Genomic DNA, 23965 nt, shown 5'->3' with positions numbered 1-23965 from the left:
ACTAAATTAATTAATTTTCTTTTCAGCTTAGTCACTTTATTAATCTGGGGTTGCCACAATGGAATGAACCACCAGCTTATCCAGCAACATCCATGTTTTACACAGCAGATGCCCTTCCAGCTGCAATGCATCACTGGGAAACATCCAAGCACACACATATTTGAGCCTACTCAATTTACCTGTACCACATGTCTTTGGACTTGTGGAGGGAACCGGAGCACCCAGAGGACACCCACGCGAACACAGGGAGAACATGCAAACTCCACACAGAAATCCCACCTGACCTAGCTGAGGCTCGAACCAACGACCTTCTTACTGTGAGGTGAACCTTCTACCCTCTGCGGCACCACATTGCCCGCCATTTGAATTGTTTTTCTAAAATTAGTTTTTTTTTCAGCCTACTGTTTGAAAGATAATGAAAAAAATATTTGCCACAAAAAAAGTTTAATTGCAGAACTGAGACTTAAAAAAATATTCATTTAAAAAAAATGTATATGGTGGCTGCATGGTGGTGCAGTGGGTAGCATGTTTGCCTCACAGCAAGGAGGTCACTAGTTTGAGCCTCGGCTGGGTCAGTTGGTGTTTCTGTGCTGATCATCTCCCGATGTTTGTGTGGGTTTCCTCTGGGTGCTCTGGTTTCCCTGACAAGTCCAAAAACATGTGGTACAGGGGAATTGGGTAGGCTAATTTGTATGTAGTGTATGAGTGTGTGAATGAGTATATATGGTTGTTTTCCAGTGATGGGTTGCAGCTGGAAGGGCATCTGCTGCATAAAACATATGCTGAATATGTTGGTAGTTCATTCTGCTTTGGCTACCCCTAATTAATAAAGGGACTAAGCTGAAAAAAATGAATGAATAAATGTTATATGGCAATTAAAGGTTTTGCATCTGAACTCTTCAAATGTAACAATTGTTTTTAGTTGTCCTGAAGTAAATGTTTTCCTCAGCTTAATTATCTGGGCTGTTTATTTTGTTTTTTGACAGCAATACATTAAAAGCAGTTGGATGAACTAATGACTCTGGTATTTATTTTTATGTTCTTGTATGTGTGGTGCTGTTGTGTCTGTTTTCAAATATTTGCATCAGTGTTGCTACTACCTGTCTGTTGACTATCTGCTGAACATTTACAGAATAGTAACCATGCTGTCTGTGATGTTGGCTCCTTACAGTCATTCACCAGCATTTCTTAATTTTTCACTTCATATTGATGGGCCTAGTGTGACAACAGATGAGCAGATAAATGTAACTTAAAGTAAACTAACTGTCTACTGAAAGTTGGGTTAAATGTAACGAATAGTTGGTTGAAGACTTTTGCAAATGCATGCCTGAAATTTTTACCTAACCCTAACTTTATATTTGTTTAAAGTTCATTTTAAATTATGTTGTGTTGCTTCTTATAGGCATCTGAATGTTTACTAAGTCTATTGATAAACTGATTAACAACTACATGCAGACAATGACAACAAAAAAATCTTGATGGTAAATTTTCTGAAAACTTGTTTAAGATTTGTTGCATATCTACTAATACACTGTAATACACTACAACCTAATTTGGTAGCATGTAACTTATCAAAAGTTTAATAAATGTTTAGGATTTGTTGCATATCTACTAATACTCTGTTGAACATCTGTTGAAGATTTGTTACATATCTACTGATAGATTGTTGACCATCTAGAACTTATTTTGGTAACACAACTTACTAAAAGTTTAATAAATGTTTACGTGTTGTAAAAATTGTAATGATTGCCTAAGAACATTTAAAAGACAATCTACAGATACTACCCAGATGAGAGTAAACAGATAAGAACTTGAAAAGTAACTTATGGTCAACAGACTATCTAAAGGGGGACCATCAAAATAAAGTGTTACCATTAAGAGAAGATTGTATCCTGGCACAAGCATAGAAGATGGAACAAGGTTTGTAAAAAACAGATTTCCAGAAGAGACGGTCTCCCTACCATACAGTACCAAAATCGAGACGGCTGAAGGGGCACAGCACTTTAGAGTCATGCACACCAATCAGGTAAAAACCTGTCGACTACGCATGAGCTCAGACCATGTGATGAAGGAATGCCCAGAATTCAGGTGCTTCAAATGTGACGAAAGGGGACATTTCGCTAGGACCTGTACAGCTGTGTTGGGCCCGGATTGTAAATTGGCCCTAATACCTGCAGGGAGCTTGTCACGCTGAGTTGGCTTTGTCCGCTTGAATGACAAACGCGTACACCTTGTTTTATCCTTGCACGCCTAACTTCGCTGGAGAAAGCGCTTGTGGGGTTTCTGTAGTGTAGTGGTCATCACGTTCGCCTAACACGCGAAAGGTCCTCGGTTCGAAACCGAGCAGAAACAGTGCTCTTCTTTTGGCAAGAAAATAATAGCATCCACTGCCTCAACAGCAATGATCGTCAACAGGCACCCAATCAAAAAGGGTTATCTGCTAGTTGTACTTCTGAAGGTTTCCATAGTGTAGTGGTTATCACGTTTGCCTTACACGCGAAAGGTCCCCAGTTCGAAACTGGGTGGAAACAACCTCTGTCTTTTACGACAATTGTCAAATCAGGCTTCTGTTGAGTACTGACGTTCACTGAAAACATTCTTTCTGCAGAGCGTTGTGAGGCTAGAAGTTTGAATTCAACTCAGTGTTTACCTCCCCTCGCGGTGTCGCAAACTTGCGTAGAATCTGATTTCTTTTAGCTTTGTGTTATGCATGAGCAGGTGGCCAGTGCGTTTGCTGGCCCTCCACGATGCGGACCGTACAAGACAGCTCTATAAAAAAAGACTACAAATACTTAAAGCACCACTGGCCTATTGGTTTCCGTAGTGTAGTGTTTATCATGTTTGCATTACACGCTAAAGGTCTCCTGTTCGAAACTGGGCCGAAGCATACAATTAGTGGACATTTTTGTTCAAAGCGACATACAATAGTGGAGGTATTTAGCGATTCAACAAGACGAGGCAATGCATACGAAAAAGGGCTATATATTCCAAGTAATTTGTTTGTGCTCAGGGAATTTAGTGCTGGAGTAGGAGTGTCGTTTTCTTTAGAGAGAGGGATATTCACCGGGGTTCGGGTGTACTCTGAAGAGATGGGTGTTAGCTGTCGTTTGAAGGAGACCAGTGTATCCGTAATCCGAGTGGGAATGGCAAAGTGATTCCACCAGCGTAGAACATTGAATGAAAACATTGTGGAAAGTGACTTTCAGTCTCTCTGCGATGGCACCACAAGACAGTGCTCTCACCCTAACCGGAGGCTCCTGTGGTTATCACGATGGCTTTACAAGCGGAGGGTCTCCTGTTAGCAACTGGGCGGAAACATTCAGATTTGCTTTTACGCGCATTCTCAATTGGCTCTCTGCTCACTGGATGATGCACGATACAAGGTCGTGGATCTGTCAAATGTCATGACTTGACGTTGCACGAGGATTTGACGAAAAAATGCCCTGCAAACCTTAAAAATCAACACCATCCCAGGACAATTCTTTTGATCCCCTTTCGGTGCACTTGCATTAAAGCCTGCGTGATGCGGCGCTTTGTCAGTGTTACTGTATCATTCGGACATGGTGGCAGGGAGTTAAAGACTTCAGCCAGAGCGCATCGTCACAGGCTCGGTTTGTCAGAAGTGGGATTCGAACCCACAGCTCCAGGGGAGACTGCGACCTGAACGCAGCGCCTAAGACCGCTCGGCCATCCTGACATGCAAGTTTGGCAGGAGCTGTCTCCTGGGAGCCACACCGCACTACCGTGACATGGAATCTGGTGTTTCACAGCTTGCCCAGCTCCAGCTGTCCACCTCATTGGCGCAGCAGGCAGCTAAGCTGTGCTCGGCTCCTGGGGCTGTGCCTAGTTTCAATAGCCAACACTTGACAGCTGTCATTGCTTACGACCACACCACCCTGAGGGCGCTATAGAGCAAACAGGAAGTGAGTTGGCAGCAGTGAGGAGAGAAAGGCTCTCCCCATTTTGCTTGTCTACCTTTTTGTTTATTGACCTTGAGTGGTTTGTTTGTTTGTTTTATTTTTGTCTTTAAAAACCACCTAACAGCAGCATTTTGCTGACTGAAGGGTGGTTATGTTGTGTTTTTTATTTTTAATCATGGACAGATTCCCCGGCAACGACACGGAAATGGAGGGACTTGCACGAAAGGATAAAGAAAATGGGCTGGATAATAGACGAAGAGATAAAAAAAAAATGGACTTGACAGCAGACAAAGAGATAAATAAAATGAAGAGCCCGGCCAACGAAGAGGTGAAAAAGGTAAGGATAAGCAAGAGATACAAAGAAGAGTGTGCACAAAGGAAGCAACAGTAACTGTAGAAGTAGAAAATGTAAAAGATGCAAGAAGGTTTGATATAATCAAAGCAGTCACAGAGCTGATTGGAGAAGGAAGAATTCTGGCGGTGAGACCCAAACAAACAAGGGAGTATGAAGTAACAATGGAGACTTAAGATGACACCGAAATTTTAATAGACAATGGAATGACAATTAAAGGAGTGAAATCTGAAGTACGGAGGTTACAAAACAGAGACTATGTTGTTTCGTTCAAGCATCTGCCTGTTTACCTAGCTGATGAAGAAATTTTAAGCAAGCTAGAGGGATGGGGAGTTTTCCCCATGTCTAAAACTAAAAGAAGTCTGTATCTAGGCACAAGCATAGAAGATGGAACAAGGTTTGTAAAAAACAGATTTCCAGAAGAGACGGTCTCCCTACCATACAGTACCAAAATCGAGACGGCTGAAGGGGCACAGCACTTTAGAGTCATGCACACCAATCAGGTAAAAACCTGTCGACTACGCATGAGCTCAGACCATGTGATGAAGGAATGCCCAGAATTCAGGTGCTTCAAATGTGACGAAAGGGGACATTTCGCTAGGACCTGTACAGCTGTGTTGGGCCCGGATTGTAAATTGGCCCTAATACCTGCAGGGAGCTTGTCACGCTGAGTTGGCTTTGTCCGCTTGAATGACAAACGCGTACACCTTGTTTTATCCTTGCACGCCTAACTTCGCTGGAGAAAGCGCTTGTGGGGTTTCTGTAGTGTAGTGGTCATCACGTTCGCCTAACACGCGAAAGGTCCTCGGTTCGAAACCGAGCAGAAACAGTGCTCTTCTTTTGGCGAGAAAATAATAGCATCCACTACCTCACCAGCAATGATCGTCAACAGGCACCCAATCAAAAAGGGTTATCTGCTAGTTGTACTTCTGAAGGTTTCCATAGTGTAGTGGTTATCACGTTCGCCTTACACGCGAAAGGTCCCCAGTTCGAAACTGGGTGGAAACAACCTCTGTCTTTTACGACAATTGTCAAATCAGGCTTCTGTTGAGTACTGACGTTCACTGAAAACATTCTTTCTGCAGAGCGTTGTGAGGCTAGAAGTTTGAATTCAACTCAGTGTTTACCTCCCCTCGCGGTGTCGCAAACTTGCGTAGAATCTGATTTCTTTTAGCTTTGTGTTATGCATGAGCAGGTGGCCAGTGCGTTTGCTGGCCCTCCACGATGCGGACCGTACAAGACAGCTCTATAAAAAAAGACTATAAATACTTGAAGCACCACTGGCCTGGATGCACGATACAAGGTCGTGGATCTGTCAAATGATCTGTCAAATGTCATGACTTGACGTTGTATGAGGATTTGACGAAAAAATGCCCTGCAGACCTTAAAAATCAACACCATCCCAGGACAATTCTTTTGATCCCCTTTCGGTGCACTTGCATTAAAGCCCGCGTGATGCGGCGCTTTGTCAGTGTTACTGTATCATTCGGACATGGTGGCAGGGAGTTAAAGACTTCAGCCTGAGCGCATCGCCGCAGGCTCGGTTTGTCAGAAATGGGATTCGAAGCCACGCCTCCAGGGGAGACTGCGACCTGAACGCCAGCTGCCGAAGGATAGTCCGACAATATTTCACAAATGTTGAAGATGAGAGCCAATCGGAGCGATACGCTCTAACATTGTAGCCAATCACGTTGCAGTGCTTCAACATTTGCATCCAATCGCGGACCGGAATTCTCAACATTTGACCAATCAGAGTCGAGACAATGTTGAAGCCGGGGGGTAGGAACTGTTCCAAGAATCACCGCTAGGTGTGCAGTGAAACAGGTTAGTCAGATGTCAATCAATTTTCTGAACTGAGCCGAAGGTACACGAAGGAATGACACGGTCCTCTGGAGGCGGGTCAGAGGTAAAAAAAAAGTTCATTGACCATCAGTGATATTCAACGAACAGCATCATTCGACAGAGCACAGCATCGTTTTGCTTGCAGTAAAGGATTTTTTCCGATAGTGATTTCTTAAAAAAGGTATGAAAAACTACACAATTGCACGAATTAATGTTTTAGTGTCTTGTATTTCAAATTTGGATACTTTAATTCAAAACCGTTTAATTTATAGGAGAAAAATGTCTGAAAAATCTCATAAAACTATGTCAGACGCTGACTGGATTTCACGTCTGAAAAAGTTTGCCAGCACAGGAGTTTGGCCATCAAATGAGGGCAACAGGCCAGCTCCTCAACAAAAAAAGTGGCATGAGATTTATCAAAGGGTGTGTATTTCGTTTACATGATATAACGTTTGCTCAAATTTGCTTAACAGAGTAACGTTAACTTGTTAGGCTTCAGTACATTCAGTACAGTATCTGTGTAAAACATGTCATACTTGTTTTTAAATATTAAAGTGTTTTAAATTGCATGTATTTTGAGATTTACGTCGAATAATTTAGTAAGTTTGACCGTTTATGAGAGAGATCTGAAAAGGTGGGGGAAGGGATTATGAGTACAGTATACAGCATGTGGTTTTAAGGCCTGAAATGTTCCTGTCCAGTTCCTTTTATTCTTCTTTTCGTTTTTGGAGATACAAACTGTACGATTACATATTAGACAAATATTAAACACATTCTAGAAACAGTGGTAAATTAATTTACAGAGCTATTGTGTGCTTTATTAAGGGAGTCATTGAGTAAAAATTCTTATTTAGTTATAAAAGTTTTTTGTATTGTGTAAAATTATTTAATATATCTTTCATGATTTTTTCAGATTGAGAAATGCCCATTGCAATCTCGTGGGCAGAGGACTTTGCTTGGAGGTGTGCTGAAATGCACATGTGGTTTTCACACTCAAAAGGTACATTTTTGAGTCAATATGTGTTTATTTTTATTTACTAGAATGCCTTTCCTTTTTCATGATTATATGTATTTTTGTGATTTATTTTCAGCAGAGTACTGCTTCTGCTGCTCCAGCACAAACGGTGCAACAACCTGCCCCTACTGTACCTGCTCAAGAGGTGATGGAGACGAGACAACTTGAGGCCCAGCCCCAGCCCCCGTCTACTCCATCAGTGGCATCAAAGATTTCACCGCAATTGTCAATGGTACATTTTTTTAAAAATCAAAAGAAATGACAATTTCAGTGTTTCAAGTGTTCAAGGTGTTCAAAGTTCAGTTCAAAGTTCAAACATAGGAGAGAAAAGAACAAAAAGCAATAAAAAAGTTGAGGTGTTGCTAGAGACCTGCTTCTTTTCACACCTCTTGTACAGCGGGGGGGTTGGGGGGGGGGGGGGGTAGCAGACACTTGCTGATTGGTCGGTTTGAGTTTCTGTGATTGGATTAAATTACATGGTCAGGTCATGGTCAGGGTCACAGTTTTTAAAGCTACATTTTAACCTCTTGTCTTCAGATAATGATACATAATAAACACTAATAGTAAATACTTTGTTTTGATTTTAAGTGTAAGCTAAAATTTGTACTTTTTCTAAACAACGAGTCTGAGGTATTATCTTGAAAAAGTACTTATTTAAAAATATATATATATATATTTTTTTTTTGCTACCACAGGTATGATAATATTTTTTCTTCTGGGAGAAAGTCTTATTTGTTTTATTTCGAATACATTTTTCAAGGTCAATATTATGAGCCTCTTTAAGCTTTTTTTTTTTTTTTTTTTTGGCATAGTCTACAAAACAAACCATCGTTATACAATAACTTGCCTAATTACCCTAACCTGCCTATTTAACCTAATTTACCTAGTTAAACCTTCAAATGTCACTTTAAGTGGTATAAAAGTTCTTGAAGAATATCTAGTCAAATATTATTTACTGTCATCAGGGCAAAGATAAAATAAAACAGTTCTTAGGAATGAGTTATTAAAACTTTGATGTTTAAAAAAATGTGCTGAACAAATCTTCTCTCCATTAAACAGAAATTGGTGGAAAAAAATTAAAAAGCGGGCTAATAAATCAGACTTCAACTGTATATAACACATAGTGTGATGTTGTGATATACAATGTATGTTTTTGTTGAAATGCATGATGTAATAATAGTACAATAATACTGTATATAACATAATGCAATACTTACGGAACCCCGGAAGCGACGTAGTGGGGGAGAAAAAAATTGGCTGGGTAAAAAAAAAATAATGGGTGAAAGAAAAAAAATGGGTGGGAGGAAAATATATAATTCTAAGTTTTTGCGTTCTCTCGCAAAGTTTTGCGTTCCCTCGCAAAGATGTTTTGCGTTATCTCGCAAAGATGTTTTGCGTTCCCTCGCAAAGTTGTTTTGCGTTCCCTCGCAAAGATGTTTTGCGTTCCCTCGCAAAACTGTTTCTCCACAAACACTTCCTGTTCACTGCACTCACGTTAACCCTCCCGTTTTTGCTGAATTTCTCCCATATTTTACCATTCTATCCCACTTTCTTTACATTACTGTGCGCTGATTGTCGCCTTTCACTTTGCAACCTCTGAACCAGTGAATGCATGTTTAAGCGCTGACTGACAGACGCGCTTCGTACAATAAACTGATCCCAGATCAGCGTCTGTACGCGCCATTTAAAGGGACACTTCTGTTATCAAACAAGTGCGAAGCAAATGAATCTCATGTTTTGTTTAGTTTGATAACAGAGGTGTCTCTGTAAGAATGCACAGATCTATAATGAAAGCAGTCCATTACTTTAGAAACTGTTTGTGCTCATTTAAGAGAAAATAAGCGGTTTAAAATAAAACATGCAGGACGGAGATGTTTCATATTATTCAGTGTATTTGTCTGTTTAAACATACACCCGCTCCTCTGTAAATGGCGTGTACAGACGCTGATCTGGGATCAGTTTATTGTACGAAGCGCGTCTGTCAGTCAGCGCTTATACATGCATTCACTGGTTCATAGGTAGCATACGCACAGTAATGTAAAGAAAGTGGGATAGAATGGTAAAATACGGGAGAATTTCGGCAAAAACGGGAGGGTTTACGTGAGTGCAGTGAACAGGAAGTGTTTGTGGAGAAACAGTTTTGCGAGAGAACGCAAAACAACTTTGCGAGGGAACGCAAAACATCTTTGCGAGGGAACGCAAAACATCTTTGCGAGACAACGCAAAACATCTTTGCGAGGGAACGCAAAACATCTTTGCGAGGGAACGCAAAACTTTGCGAGAGAACGCAAAAAACTTAGAAATATATATTTTCCTCCCACCCATTTTTTTTCTTTCACCCATTATTTTTTTTTCACCCACCCATTTTTTTTCTCCCCCACTACGTCCCTTCCGGGGTTCCGTAAATACTTTATTCCTTTGGTAGTAAAAAAAAATATTTGTTTGCATATTGCTCCTTGATCCAGAAAACTATAATTTTAATCAAAGCCTAATGTGTCACATTTATTTGCAATGAACCAGTTGTCTAATTAAATCTATTCTAACTTATATCTTATTTCTACCTGTAAAAGTAGCAGAGGGTGGTAGTAAAAAACAGCTTGAACTCGAAACACTGTAGAGAAATCAAACTGATTGTACAACTGACATATAGAAAGATAGTTTCTAATTGCTTGAAATTTAATGTGATATACACTAATGTTCAAAAAATTATTATTGTTAAAATATAAAAGCTTAATATTACTCATATTTTGCAAGAATTCTATTGTGTTTGATTTGCTCATAAATTAAATCGCTTTTATTTGATATGAATTGTTTGAATAAATTATTCTTTATTTATTTAATTTGCCTATATTATTATTTCACATTATTCCAGTTTTTACTAAATATTTGATCAAATAAATGTAGCCTTGATAAACATAATTAAAACATAAAAAAAATACATTAAGCAGATCGCAAACCTTTGAACAGTAGTGTACATTTTGCCATTGTGAACACAGTGTTTTTACTGAAATGCTTTTTGTCTTGCCCTTTTTGAGTTCACCAAACCAAGATTTTCCGGATCCCACATTGCTGCAGCAAAGCCAAATCTTAGTGTGGCTAGAAGACCATCACAGGTTGACGTTCAGCCCAGTTCAGCAGTGTGTAGTGCTTCTACACCAAGCACGGCTGTAAGTATTGTCATAATCCACATAGCTTTCTGAGAGAATTTGGTATAAGCATTTGTTTTACGTAAATTCGTATTTTTATTAAGTACAGTCACATTAAATCTCAATAAAACATCTCTGTAGTATTCTTTTAGTGCATAAAAACATATATATTAAAAATAAGCACCATTCTTTAAACTTTTTGTTCTGCATAGAAGCGCTGTGACAAAATTTTACAGTTTAGCAGCAATCATTCATTTCCAATGTATTTTATACATTAATGTTCAAATAAAGTAATGGTTGCAAAAAATTCTGATTAGTTAATGTTACTTATAGATATATATTTACAAAATGCACTTTGTTATACTGCTTGTTTGTAATGACACAGGACCTTCAAGTTTCTGCCCCCGTCCTCACATCCACTACGGCAGTGACCAGTTCCACAGAGCCGTCCGGCATTGTCTCAGTAAGTAATTTCATATTTTCTGTCCAAAAAAAGGTAATTTGGTTTGCATATTTGCTGCCCCAGCTGAATTCACACAAAGTGGTTTTAAGACCAGCCAATTAAATTGACTTGATGTTAATTAACTAAGCTTGATATATGTATAAATGTTAACAAAATAAAGAGAGGAAAAAATAAAGCAAAGAATCACAAAAATTACTCCTTCTGCTGTTGATATTTTATGTTCACAGTAGTAAAAGAAAAGAAAATGGATGGAAAAGAAGTAGAAAGGAAAAAGAAAAATAACTGTATTGGAAAATACTTTTGCTTCTTTAAAGAAAATGTTTATTGGTGAAATTCTATTAATGATTTTTGGAATTGAAAAACATAATAAGGTATTTAAAAACAATCACTTAAAATCAAAGGTATTTAGATTATAATCATGATATCATGTGAGGGTACTCACTCAAATATGTAAGGTGCATTTACATTACCAGACTAAAGGTTTTATCTATTTTCCTTCACAGACTGCACCTTCTGGGTCATTGTTGCAAGCTCCATCAGCTGTTCCACTTCCGCGCCTTTGGGCTGAAACCTTGCCACCAGAGGACCACAAGTGGATTGCCAGCAGGCTTTTTAAAATGGGGTCCAAAGGAAAGCCAGAGCTTCGAGACAACCTCCAGCTCTGGTATTACCCTCCACAGCCTGCACTTACATACAATCAGGCTCCAGCTCCAGACAGATTTTTCTGTCATTCACTTTTGCTGTGGATGCCATACAAGCTGTGGAGGGTCAAAGTCCTGTGCCCTAATCCTGCATGTGGACAGCATCAGCTGACAGGTGGAGGTCTGCACAAAAGGGCACGGCAGGTTCTGGACATCGACAGGATGTACAACATGGTTACAGAAACCCTCATCTGTACCAAGTGCAAAGCCTCGCATGTGTCCTGGAATCAGACTGTCTTGCAGCAGCTGGATCTTGGCCATCGCTCAGAGTTTCGGGTCATTCTCACACAGAAGTGAGTAATTGAACACCTTTATTCCTCGTGCAGTTGTTAACCTATCATCACAGATATATGAAAATACTTTACAAATGATATATATATATATATATATATATATATATATATATATATATATATATATATATATTTATTTATTTATTTATTTATATTAATATTCTTCTGTTCCTAAGGTACGCCTGTGATATAAGAGTCATTCGCCTACTGCGTGAGCGTGGACTAGGCACCAGCCCCACAAGGGTCATCAAACAACTGAAGGAAAACCACAGTGAAGAGTGGCTCCAGCGTCTGGCCCGCTACACCACTCAGTGTGTGGATTTCCTCAGTGGACCTGGGGTGTTGCCGATCACCTACCAGGAGCCCCCAGCACCTACAGTTGTGCCAAGCTGCAAGTGGCTCCTCACTGTCTACAGCCAGGACATCTTGACAAGGTTGAATGAAATCCATGCCAGGATAACATCGACCCATGGGTCCATCTTGAAGATGGATTCAACTAAAAAGGTTAGTGGATATTCAGCAATTTATAATTTCTTTATTATACTCCAGCATTGGTAAAAACCCTTTGTGTAGTCTGCTTGATCTGACGATACACCATGGTTCTTCTCTTGTCTAATCTAGATCACAAAAAAGCTGGCTGGGACAGCAAGAGGAACAGGACTCTGGCTCACCTCTGTTGGCAATGAGTTTGGTCAGGTGCTGATAAGTGTGCTCACTGCCCAGGAAGGAGCAGGACTGGACAGGATGGTGGATGGGCTGGTGAGAAGATACCAGGAGGCTGGTGTGGATCCACCTGCTGTTTTTTATGTGGACTGTGGGTGCTGCACTGATGTGGGTGAGACCAAACTCAAAGCCAGGTTCAGAGGATGGCCGGAGTTGACTGTGAAATTGGACATCTGGCACTTTATGCGCAGGATTGCCGTGGGATGTACAACTGATGCTCATCAACTGTATCCCATCTTCATGTCACGGATCTCTGCGTGCATTTTTGAATGGGATGCGGCTGATGTTTCTTTGCTACGCCAAGCATTTCAATAGATATTTTGTACAGAATATTTATTATGTTTTGGATCTCTGATTAAAATGTATGTTTTTGTTTGTTTCTTCCTTGACGTTGATCTTTTAAAACTACTTGCTACTTCAACACCCAATCAAACATGGCTCTTAAAATTTGTTTATTTATGTTTCATTTATTTTTTTCAGGTGAGCTCATTGGAGTGCAGTATCTGTTCCAGCAGACTGGTCAGGCACTGCAGAACATGAACCCAGACTGTGAGCAGACTGCTGAGCTCATTGAGGATCTCAATGTGGATGAGCGAGAAGAAGATGAGGGCTTCTGTGACATCAGTGAGGATCACTCTATTGTTGATCCGGAGGCTGCTCTGTCACCATCCTCCTCCACATTGAGATCGGGTTCCTCCACTGCAGTCACCAGCAGTGTCGCTTCTTTGCCAGTCTCCACATGCCCTGCACTGGTCCCTGACCCACCTGTGCAGCCTGAAGAACCAATTTCACCTGTGCCCTTAGAGCCAGAAGAGGCTACGGAAGATGATGACGAAGATAATTATGATGACGACGATGATGATGGTGATGAAGAGACTGTAAGTCCCACTAATTTCTGTCTTTACAATGATCTAGAATAATTTAAAAAATAAAGTGTAAAGTCAAACACGCATCAGGTTTATTTCCGTAGTGCAGCTTCAACATGATAACAGAATCAATTATGGAATTATGCATTGAACAATTTAATGTGCTATTTTTTTTTTTTTTGTTGTGCTTTCATTAGGCTGTTGACTACCAAAATATTCCGGCCTTCCAGCATGTGGACAGGCTGGCTGAATATCTGGTTGAGCTCCGGACCCACAAAAGCCTTAGCCTCACCAGCCAGGAGGCCAACGAGATTATTGGTCTTTGGCAAAGCCTGCATGACCAAGACAAGAAGCGGGTGGTGTATGCAGCTCGACACCAGAAGCGACTGCTGAGTGGGCGATTTAAAACACCCAAGAAGCCCACTCACACCCCTGGCGTGGAGAGCACTACCAGATGTGTGCTGGGTGCAAGCAGTGCTCCTGCTCAGTGGCCTGACTGTTGCCGTCTTGTGGAGACCATCTTTATTAGGCTTTGTACCATCCACCCTAGTCCCAAGCGAAAAGGCAAGGGAACTCTTTCAAGATGGTCTCTGATCCTGCAAGACTACCGCAGGATTAGGCAACTCGTACTGGGCAACAGCTTGGTAATGGGAGGTACATCCATGCAGCTGGTTGAGGTAAACCAGAATACCCTGATTCAGTGGTTTAATAACAGACAGAAGAAGCAGGAGCTGTCTGTGCTGGTTCAGGGTATTCAGTTGCCTCAACCCCTCCCAGAAGCCCAGGAACCTCTCCCAGTTGCCAAAAGTCTTCGGACAGAGCCAGACCAACCAGGAGAGCAGCACCAGTATGTGTTGCCAGAGAGCACAGCAGGTCAGGCAAGGCAGAGGCAGACATATGTTGGACGACCCCCACTTAGACCCAAAGCACCAGTACAGACCCAGGTCATATTTACACCACCAGCACCTGGAGCATCGCTGCAGATGGTACCCAACATATACATCCCAGCTACACCAGGGTACCAGGGTATGCCGATGTTTCAGGGTGTACCAATGTTCCAGGCTGTGCCAATGGTCCAGGGAATCCCTATGGCCCAGGGTATCCCGATGATGCAAGGAGTGCAGATGGCCCAGGGTATCCCAATGGTGCAGGGGATGCCACTCAGACAGCCACCCCTTCAGCCAACAATGTCCAGTACCAGCTCACAGCCTGCTGCATCACCGTCCACATCTGGAGCCATTCCCAAAAGACCGTACCGGAGAACTGTTCAAGCGAACACTTGTAAAAAGTGTGGGCAGTTCAAAACAAATGCCACAGGCCATAGCCAACTCAGGGGCAGGGTGTACTGCCCACAGACTGAAACTTTGACTAAAGAAGAGTGGCTAGAGGAAATGAAAAGGACCAATCCAAAATAATGTGTTTGTTTGTTTGTGTATGTATCAGAGGTGTGGACTCAAGTCATGTGACTTGGACTCGAGTCAGACTCGAGTCATGAATTTGATGACTTCAGACTCGACTCGACAAAATATAAAAAGACTTGCAACTCGACTTGGACTTGAACATAAATGATTCAGACTTTCACTTGGACTTGCGCCTATTGACTTGTAAAGACTTGCTACTTTCTATAAAAAGCCCAAAGATAAAAAGTATGTTGACACACAGAAAGCTCTATCTCTGCGTGTGTGTGCATGTGTGACAGAGAGCATGCACGCATACTTTCGACCACTAGCGCTTTGTGGCGCACTTCCGTGTTTTTGCACCAGCGGGAAATTTGAAGATGCCATTTTCATTCTGACTCGGAGAGTGAAATTAACACGTCCGCGATCTGCTCCTTTTGTTTTATTCAGCGGATTTACAACATCTTTCAAAGGTAAGAGACTTTACTACTCGCAATGTGTTACTGTTGTGCAAAAGCATTGTTTTACTGTTGTGTATAAGTCAATGAACTTCAGTTTTTTTAAACCAAATTTACCCTCTCGTGATTTATATCATATAATTATGAATGAACATGGCTGTAATTTATGTTTTTGCACTTGGTCGTTTGTGTCAATGCGCATATTATGTTTTATCTTTGTGTTTTGCCCATCCTCTGACAGTATTTTCTAACTATTTAATTAGTAGTAACATTGATTACATGCCATAATAACTAGATATATAATTTATTTTTAAAGCTCTTAAAACTGTTAAAAAAAAAAGTTTTTTGTTATTTTCTGGTGACATTTTGCAATAAGGTTTCCTTAGTTAATCTATGTACTAACATGAACTAATAATGAACTATACTTCTAAACCTTTATTAATTATAGTTTAACATTTACTATTGCATTATTACAATTTAAAGTTATGCTTGTTAACATTAATGTTAATGCACTGTGATTTAACAAGAATTAACCAATAATTTTATTTCCATTAATTAAAGCATAAAATAATGAATACTGTAATGAACTGTAACTGTACTGCACTGCATTGTTTGTTCACATTAGTACATGCATAAACTTAATTAATTAATACAACCTTATTGTAAAGTGTTACCTTTTTCATATTTTAGATTAATACTATTAATTTTATTTAGTATTTAAAACCTTAAAGGTATTTTTATTATTGTTGATGTTATGCCTCTTAGCAATATTTTAGTCCTCTATATGATTTTTAATTAAATTTTTTATTGCGAGATTGTAATGTAATGCATATATATTGTTGAATATCTGTTTGTTTGTTTTTCTGTATTTCCCCTCTATATTTAAGGATTATCTACTATTTTTTAAGTACTTAAAACCAACCATCTAATAAAAAATACAATTAACAATCACATTTTGTTTCATGAGTGTCTTTGTTCCTGTTTTGTAGGACTCTTATTTTAACAGATTTCATTTGGAAACACTTGACTGATCATTCAATTAAAGTTTTACCTTTATTATTCCATCACTCAATGAGATCATGTAATTGTGAGTTGAATTACTCCATTTGTAATTGTTTTTAAATAAACTGAAAACGAAGACTTGTTTTATTCAGTTTGTTGAATGTGAACTTCTCTACTTTACATATTAAAAGATATTTAAAACCACTATGAATGAATTTAAACTAATATTTAAATGTATATAACTGTTTCACTGTGGGTATTTCTATTTTAATTTATTTAGCACATTTATTGGCTATTCAAACATGAAAACAAGTTTTAGATACTTCGTGGCTATAATAAATTGTTAAACATTACAAATCCCTGCAGAAAAACCCAGCTTAAACCAGCCTAGGCTGGTTGGCTGGTTTTAGCTGGTTGACCAGGCTGGTTTTAGAGAGGTTTTGGTCATTTCTAAACTGAAACTGACCAGCAAAATCCAGCTAAAACCAGCTTGACCAGCCTGGTTTAAGCTGGACATAGCTGGTTTTGGCTGGGCTCCCAGCCTGGCTACGCTGGTCAAGCTGGTTTTAGCTGGTCATCTCCCAGTCTGACCAGTTAAGACCAGGCTGGAAATGGCTGGAAACCAGCCTGGAAATGGCCAACACCCCTCTAAAACCAGCCTGGTCGACCAGCTAAAACCAGCCAACCAGCCTAGGCTGATTCAAGCTGTTTTTTTCAGTAGTGATTTTTGACAAAATGGTCTAAAATTATAGTTTACAGGTGCCTAAGTGGGATTCGAACCCCGTTCTTTATGAAAAGAAAGAAAAATCTGATTGGCTCTGACATTACTTTCACCTGTGGGCAGGTACTTCAATCTGATTGGCTGGTCTTTCGTGTGCGTATTCAGTCTCTCTGCGTTTGCTTGACTTTTGTCCACACTGGCGCCTCAAAACTTTCTGCTTTTGCTCTCCAGAGATCCTCCTGATAAATTGATTATTCCAGAATGTTGATATGGTTTATATATTGCTAAACTATTTAGTAACAATACACGAAAAACTATGTGGTTAAGGTAAATTCTATAATAAATACTAGTGTTTTTGAGAGTTAGGTATACTGCCTATGTTTAAGCCTAGTATTATTTACAAGTTGTTAATGAATGCTTCAGCATACTGTAGTATTAAGAATAGTGAACTGATAAAATGAAATACAGAGTGTAGTTTTACTACAGTAAAGTGTGGTGAATTGTAGTATAATATACCCAATACTGTAAAAAAACTACAGCACTGGGTCATTTGTTTATATTACACTTGTGTTACCATAGCAACTATAATATGACCCCAACAGAACAATTAAAGTACTTTACTATAGTACTGTTCAAAACACTGTCCATGCCAATAGATGTGTTCAGGGAACCTGTGGAACAGCTTTTCCTCAAAATGAAGAGGATGACATGGAAAATGTCCTCCACAATCTCATCAATAATGTGGAAGACAGCAGAGACTAGTTCACTTTATTTTAGTTGCCATGATAAAATGGGATTGATAGTGAGATTTATTTAAAGAGTGAATAGTACAGTAGGCTATAATACCTAATCATGTTTTTCCTTATTTTTATCACAGTTACATTTCTGCTTGCGTTAGTTATATTTTTGTTTAAATGTTTTTATTTGATTAGTATGGTGAACCTTTTGGATGTTTAATAAATGTTTGTAAAACAAAATGCATTCTTTACATCCAACCTCTATTCTCTGTGTCTTTAAGTGTTTAAAACTGGAAATATCTCATCATAAAACATACAGCCAAAATGTTATGGTTTATTAGATAAAAAAATTAATATGTAAGTCTATTTTAGTATTCTGGTTATTGTTAATAAATAGTGCCTCAATATAAATCATATCAAAAAGCACAAAAGGAAGAGGTAGCAGGAGAAGCACTTTAGCAGCATCTAGACCAGCAGCCTGTAAGTACATTTAAGATTTGTTTCAGTTGTTGTGTATGGTTTGAGGACTTGTTTCCAGCTGTTTGTGTAAAGTTGTAGGACATTTAAACTTGCTTTCAGTTGTGTATAATACTAGAAGTTGTTTAGCCACTGTTTCCTTGGTTACTATAAGAGCTTGTGTAGCGAACGCAGACGCGGTTTCGCGTCGTCCGCCTCAGTTTCGGCCCTTGTTTTGACTCGGGAGGCGTGTCCAAACGCCAGGTAACCACTATATAGTGAGCTCGCTAGCATTAGTCGGCAGGAGAAGCACTTTAGCAGCATCTAGACCAGCAGCCTGTAAGTACATTTAAGATTTGTTTCAGTTGTTGTGTATGGTTTGAGGACTTGTTTCCAGCTGTTTGTGTAAAGTTGTAGGACATTTAAACTTGCTTTCAGTTGTGTATAATACTAGAAGTTGTTTAGCCACTGTTTCCTTGGTTACTATAAGAGCTTGTGTAGCGAACGCAGACGCGGTTTCGCGTCGTCCGCCTCAGTTTCGGCCCTTTTTTTGACTCGGGAGGCGTGTCCAAACGCCAGGTAACCACTATATAGTGAGCACGCTAGCATTAGTCGGCAGGAGAAGCACTTTAGCAGCATCTAGACCAGCAGCCTGTAAGTACATTTAAGATTTGTTTCAGTTGTTGTGTATGGTTTGAGGACTTGTTTCCAGCTGTTTGTGTAAAGTTGTAGGACATTTAAACTTGCTTTCAGTTGTGTATAATGCTAGAAGTTGTTTAGCCACTGTTTCCTTGGTTACTATAAGAGCTTGTGTAGCGAACGCAGACGCGGTTTCGCGTCGTCCGCCTCAGTTTCGGCCCTTGTTTTGACTCGGGAGGCGTGTCCAAACGCCAGGTAACCACTATATAGTGAGCTCGCTAGCATTAGTCGGCAGGAGAAGCACTTTAGCAGCATCTAGACCAGCAGCCTGTAAGTACATTTAAGATTTGTTTCAGTTGTTGTGTATGGTTTGAGGACTTGTTTCCAGCTGTTTGTGTAAAGTTGTAGGACATTTAAACTTGCTTTCAGTTGTGTATAATACTAGAAGTTGTTTAGCCACTGTTTCCTTGGTTACTATAAGAGCTTGTGTAGCGAACGCAGACGCGGTTTCGCGTCGTCCGCCTCAGTTTCGGCCCTTGTTTTGACTCTCGAGGCGTGTCCAGCTGAATTCAATCAGCTAGTGCTTTGGGGTTATATAAACAACTAGTTCACCGCGGCAGCCTCGTGTGAAGACCGCCTCGTGTGAAGACCGACGAGGGTAAAGACCATCGACTCTACCTGCGCGACTCCACCGAGCAAAGACACCGACAAAGCACTTGAGTACTTTACTTTATTGTTTTACTTTACACTTATTTTTTGTTGTCAGTGCACTTTTACTATGTGTTTTCTAATTCCTGTTGTTACTAACACTCGCAAAACACGGGAGGTACGCTGCAGGCGTAATCCTCACAACCTTCGTTCAATACATGTATCTACTATTTCACAACTCTCTCTCTCCGTGGGCCTCTGGAATTGTCAATCAGCTGTTAACAAGGCTGATTTTATTACCTCCATAGCTACATATTCTGACTATAATCTCATGGCTCTAACTGAGACCTGGTTGAGGCCGGAGGACACTGCTACACATGCTACTCTTTCTGCTAATTTCTCTTTTTCCCACACTCCTCGTCAGACAGGGAGAGGGGGTGGGACTGGACTACTAATTTCCAAAGAATGGAAATTTACTCTGATACCGTCCCTGCCAACAATCAGCTCCTTTGAATTCCATGCAGTCACCATTATCCACCCCTTCTACATAAACGTGGTTGTCATCTACCGCCCACCAGGTAAATTAGGTCACTTCCTAGATGAACTGGATGTTCTTCTCTCATCTTTTTCTAATTTTGCCACTCCCTTATTGGTGCTAGGTGACTTCAACATTTACGTTGACAAACCGCAAGCTGCAGACTTTCAGACTTTGCTTGCCTCTTTTGACCTAAAAAGAGCACCTACTTCTGCTACCCACAAATCAGGTAATCAGCTAGACCTTATTTACACACGACACTGCTTCACTGATCAAACAATAGTAACTCCACTACAAATATCTGATCATTTCCTTCTGTCTCTCAACATCCACATTACTCCTGAGCCGCCACACACTCCAACACTGGTTACCTTTCGCAGAAACCTTCGATCTCTCTCACCCAATAGACTATCCACCATTGTTTCAGACTCTCTTCCTCCATCTCGCAAACTCACTGCACTTGATTCGAACAGTGCCACTAATACACTCTGCTCCACACTAGCATCATGTCTAGACCGATTATGTCCTCTTGCATCCAGGCCAGCCCGTGCCAGTCCTCCTGCACCCTGGCTCTCGGATGCTCTCCGTGAGCATCGCTCAAAACTCCGGGCTGCGGAGAGAATTTGGCGGAAAACTAAAAATCCTGCACATCTCTTAACATACCAAACTCTTCTGTCCTCTTTCTCAGCTGAGGTTACTTCTGCAAAGCAGACGTATTACCGTCTGAAAATCAACAATGCCACTAATCCTCGCCTACTTCTTAAAACATTTTCCTCCCTCCTCTATCCTCCTCCTCCACCCACATCCTCCACACTTACTACTGATGACTTTGCTACATTCTTCTGCACCAAAACTGCAAAAATCAGTGCTCAATTTGCTGCACCTACAACAAACACGCAAGATACAACACCAACACCACACACACTCACCTCTTTTTCTCAGCTCTCTGAGTCTGAGGTGTCCAAACTTGTGCTATCTAGCCATGCAACCACCTGTCCACTCGATCCCATTCCCTCTCATCTCTTGCAAGCCATCTCTCCTGCAGTCATACCAACACTGACTCACATAATTAACACATCTCTTGACTCTGGTTTATTCCCCACTACATTTAAGCAGGCTAGGGTAACCCCACTGCTAAAGAAACCCAACCTGGACCATACGCTACTTGAAAACTACAGACCAGTATCCCTGCTTCCATTCATGGCCAAGATTCTGGAGAAAGTAGTGTTCAATCAAGTCCTGGACTTTCTTACTCAAAACAATCTCATGGACAACAAGCAATCCGGCTTTAAGAAAGGCCACTCAACTGAGACTGCCCTGCTCTCGGTCGTGGAGGATCTCAGACTGGCTAAAGCAGACTCTAAATCATCAGTCCTCATTTTGCTGGACTTGTCAGCTGCTTTTGACACTGTCAACCACCAGATCCTGCTATCTACGCTTGAGTCACTGGGCGTTGCGGGCACTGTTCTACAATGGTTCAGATCTTACCTCTCTGACAGGTCATTCAGGGTGTCTTGGAGGGGAGAGGTGTCCAACCTACAGCATCTAAACACTGGGGTACCTCAAGGCTCTGTTCTTGGGCCACTTCTCTTCTCCATCTACACATCATCTCTAGGACCAGTCATCCAGAGACATGGATTCTCCTACCACTGCTATGCTGATGATACCCAGCTATACCTCTCTTTTCATCCTGATGATCCCTCGGTTCCAGCTCGTATCTCAGCCTGCCTGTTGGATATTTCACACTGGATGAAAGATCATCATCTTCAGCTGAACCTCGCAAAAACGGAAATGCTTGTAGTTTCTGCCAACCCGACTCTACACCATAACTTTTCAATCCAGATGGATGGGGCAACCATTACTGCATCCAAAATGGTGAAAAGCCTTGGAGTAACGATTGATGACCAACTAAACTTCTCTGACCACATTTCTAGAACTGCTCGATCGTGCAGATTTGCACTCTATAACATCAGAAAGATCCGACCCTTCTTATCTGAACATGCAGCTCAACTCCTTGTTCAAGCTCTTGTTCTCTCCAAACTGGATTACTGCAACTCTCTACTAGCTGGGCTTCCAGCTAACTCTATCAAGCCTCTTCAACTGCTCCAGAATGCAGCAGCACGAGTTGTCTTCAATGAACCTAAACGAGCACATGTCACTCCGCTGCTAGTCCGTTTGCACTGGCTGCCAGTTGCTGCTCGCATCAAATTCAAAACTCTGATGTTTGCCTACAAAGTGACTTCTGGCCTAGCACCTTCTTATCTGCACTCACTTCTGCAGATCTATGTGCCCTCCAGAAACTTGCGTTCTGTGAATGAACGTCGCCTCGTGGTTCCATCCCAAAGAGGGAAAAAATCACTTTCGCGAACGCTCACGCTCAATCTGCCCAGTTGGTGGAATGAACTCCCTAACTGCATCAGAACAGCAGAGTCACTCGCTATTTTCAAGAAACGACTAAAAACTCAACTATTTAGTCTCCACTTCACTTCCTAATCTGCAATTGCCTCTTTGAATATCACACTAACTGTACAAAAAAAAAAAAAAAAAAAAACTACTAACACTTCCCTTCTTAGACTTTACAGACCTGAAACTTGCCTTTAGTACTTATTCATTGTTGCTCTTAGTTGTGTAAATTGCTTCCTTGTCCTCATTTGTAAGTCGCTTTGGATAAAAGCGTCTGCTAAATGACTAAATGTAAAATGTAAATGTAAGACACAAATTCTATATATAATTTCTGAGAGCGCGCAGGAAAATGTGTGCGTGAGCAGTGCATATTTGAGAGCGAGAGAAAATTTGCGCGTGAGCAGCGTATATTTGAGAGCTCGCAAGCAGTTTTGTCCACAGAGGAAATCGGTGCACGAGCATCACACAAGGTAGTGAGCAAAGTTCTTCAACGTTATGTGAAGAAAACAACGTTATTGTTTGTATGAAGTAGCCTACTGTATTTAGAATATGTGCTACCATTTTACATTGCTGCTAGACAGATTTGCATCTCCATCTCTTTAGCACACACGAGATTCAATTGACAAAATACCAATTTCACTCAATTTTACTTTGCAGCATACAGGAGTTGTTGGTCTACTGCTGCCTCATTGAGGTTGTTTATGTAGTTTTAGTTAATCACAAGTTGATCACTGAAGACATAACATAGCACAACTAAACTTACTGAACTAGACAGCAGTAGACCTGCAATTTCTGTGTGATGTGAGGCAAAATGGACTCTTTTTTTGGTGGAACTCGTTCTTGTGCAATAGGCTGTGTAGACGAGACACAGCACTGTTTAGCACTTTTTCAGAAAATTACATTTGTATCTTTATATATCTAAGCAATGTTCTTTCATTAAAAAAAAAGGTTTGTTTAATAAATACAGATCTTACAGCCATACATAATCTGTTTAAATTTTATTTTTCTGTTAAAAAGACTCGAAAAGACTCGAAAATCAAACTATAGGACTTTGGACTTGACTTGAGACTTGTTGCCTTTGACTTGGGACTTGACTCGGGACTTGCCTGTCTTGACTCGGGACTTGACTCGGGACTTGAGGGCAATGAATTGAGACTTACTTGTGACTTGCCAAACAATGACTTGGTCCCACCTCTGGTATGTATATAGTGTAATAGTTCTTCAGTTCATTCAATTTCACTTGCTGTTAGTTTATATTTTTATTTCACATTTTCTTTAAATAGTGTATTTATTTTGCTGACATTTTATTTAACTTTTATATTATTTATGTGTGTGTGTGTGTGTGTGTGTGTATAGTGTTTACAGTTTATAACCATAATAATTCAATTTATTCTATTTCACTTGTTGTTTTTTTGCACATTTTACTTTTTAATCATTTATTTTGTTAACATTTTATTTAACTTATTTATTATTTATATATGTGTGTGTATTTATATAGTAATTAACCATAATAGTTCTACAGTTTATTCTATTTCACTTGTTGTTGGTTTCTATTTTATTGCGCAATTTATTTAAATAGTGTATTTATTTTGTTAACATTTTATTTAATGTATTAATTATATATATGTGTGTGTACAGAGTGTATAAA

At 40.2% G+C, this 23965-nt stretch overlaps 3 protein-coding genes and 5 non-coding genes across 8 annotated transcripts; 7 read left to right on the top strand and 1 right to left on the bottom strand.

Annotated features, from left to right (window-relative positions):
• The first annotated feature begins 2279 nt into the window (after positions 1–2279).
• On the top strand, positions 2280–2352 carry trnav-aac (transfer RNA valine (anticodon AAC)). Its single transcript has one exon. It is a non-coding gene; the product is annotated as a tRNA-Val (tRNA).
• A 106-nt stretch (positions 2353–2458) lies between these two features.
• On the top strand, positions 2459–2531 carry trnav-uac (transfer RNA valine (anticodon UAC)). Its single transcript has one exon. It is a non-coding gene; the product is annotated as a tRNA-Val (tRNA).
• Positions 2532–3614: 1083 nt separating this feature from the next.
• trnal-cag (transfer RNA leucine (anticodon CAG)) lies at positions 3615–3697 on the bottom strand. The gene has a single exon. It is a non-coding gene; the product is annotated as a tRNA-Leu (tRNA).
• A 1331-nt stretch (positions 3698–5028) lies between these two features.
• trnav-aac (transfer RNA valine (anticodon AAC)) lies at positions 5029–5101 on the top strand. Its single transcript has one exon. It is a non-coding gene; the product is annotated as a tRNA-Val (tRNA).
• A 106-nt stretch (positions 5102–5207) lies between these two features.
• Positions 5208–5280, top strand: trnav-uac (transfer RNA valine (anticodon UAC)). The gene has a single exon. It is a non-coding gene; the product is annotated as a tRNA-Val (tRNA).
• A 1742-nt stretch (positions 5281–7022) lies between these two features.
• On the top strand, positions 7023–12770 carry LOC137491453 (uncharacterized). The gene is made up of 7 exons (XM_068220649.2): positions 7023–7114; positions 7206–7361; positions 10165–10296; positions 10661–10738; positions 11242–11732; positions 11909–12236; positions 12354–12770. Exons 2-7 carry the CDS (start codon positions 7278–7280, stop codon positions 12768–12770), a joined length of 1530 nt encoding a protein of 509 aa, XP_068076750.2. The 5' UTR covers positions 7023–7114; positions 7206–7277.
• A 132-nt stretch (positions 12771–12902) lies between these two features.
• On the top strand, positions 12903–14775 carry LOC110439523 (uncharacterized). The gene is made up of 2 exons (XM_021475613.3): positions 12903–13333; positions 13519–14775. Exons 1-2 carry the CDS (start codon positions 12914–12916, stop codon positions 14734–14736), a joined length of 1638 nt encoding a protein of 545 aa, XP_021331288.2. The 5' UTR covers positions 12903–12913; the 3' UTR covers positions 14737–14775.
• Positions 14776–18709: 3934 nt separating this feature from the next.
• Positions 18710–22620, top strand: LOC141381647 (uncharacterized). Its single transcript, XM_073947457.1, has 2 exons — positions 18710–19957; positions 20039–22620. Exons 1-2 carry the CDS (start codon positions 19510–19512, stop codon positions 22405–22407), a joined length of 2817 nt encoding a protein of 938 aa, XP_073803558.1. The 5' UTR covers positions 18710–19509; the 3' UTR covers positions 22408–22620.
• The last annotated feature ends 1345 nt before the right edge of the window (positions 22621–23965 follow it).

The sequence above is a fragment of the Danio rerio genome, chromosome 4, assembly GCF_049306965.1.
Source record: "Danio rerio strain Tuebingen ecotype United States chromosome 4, GRCz12tu, whole genome shotgun sequence".
Lineage (NCBI taxonomy): Eukaryota > Metazoa > Chordata > Actinopteri > Cypriniformes > Danionidae > Danio > Danio rerio.
This window is presented reverse-complemented; position numbering and strand designations above follow the sequence as displayed.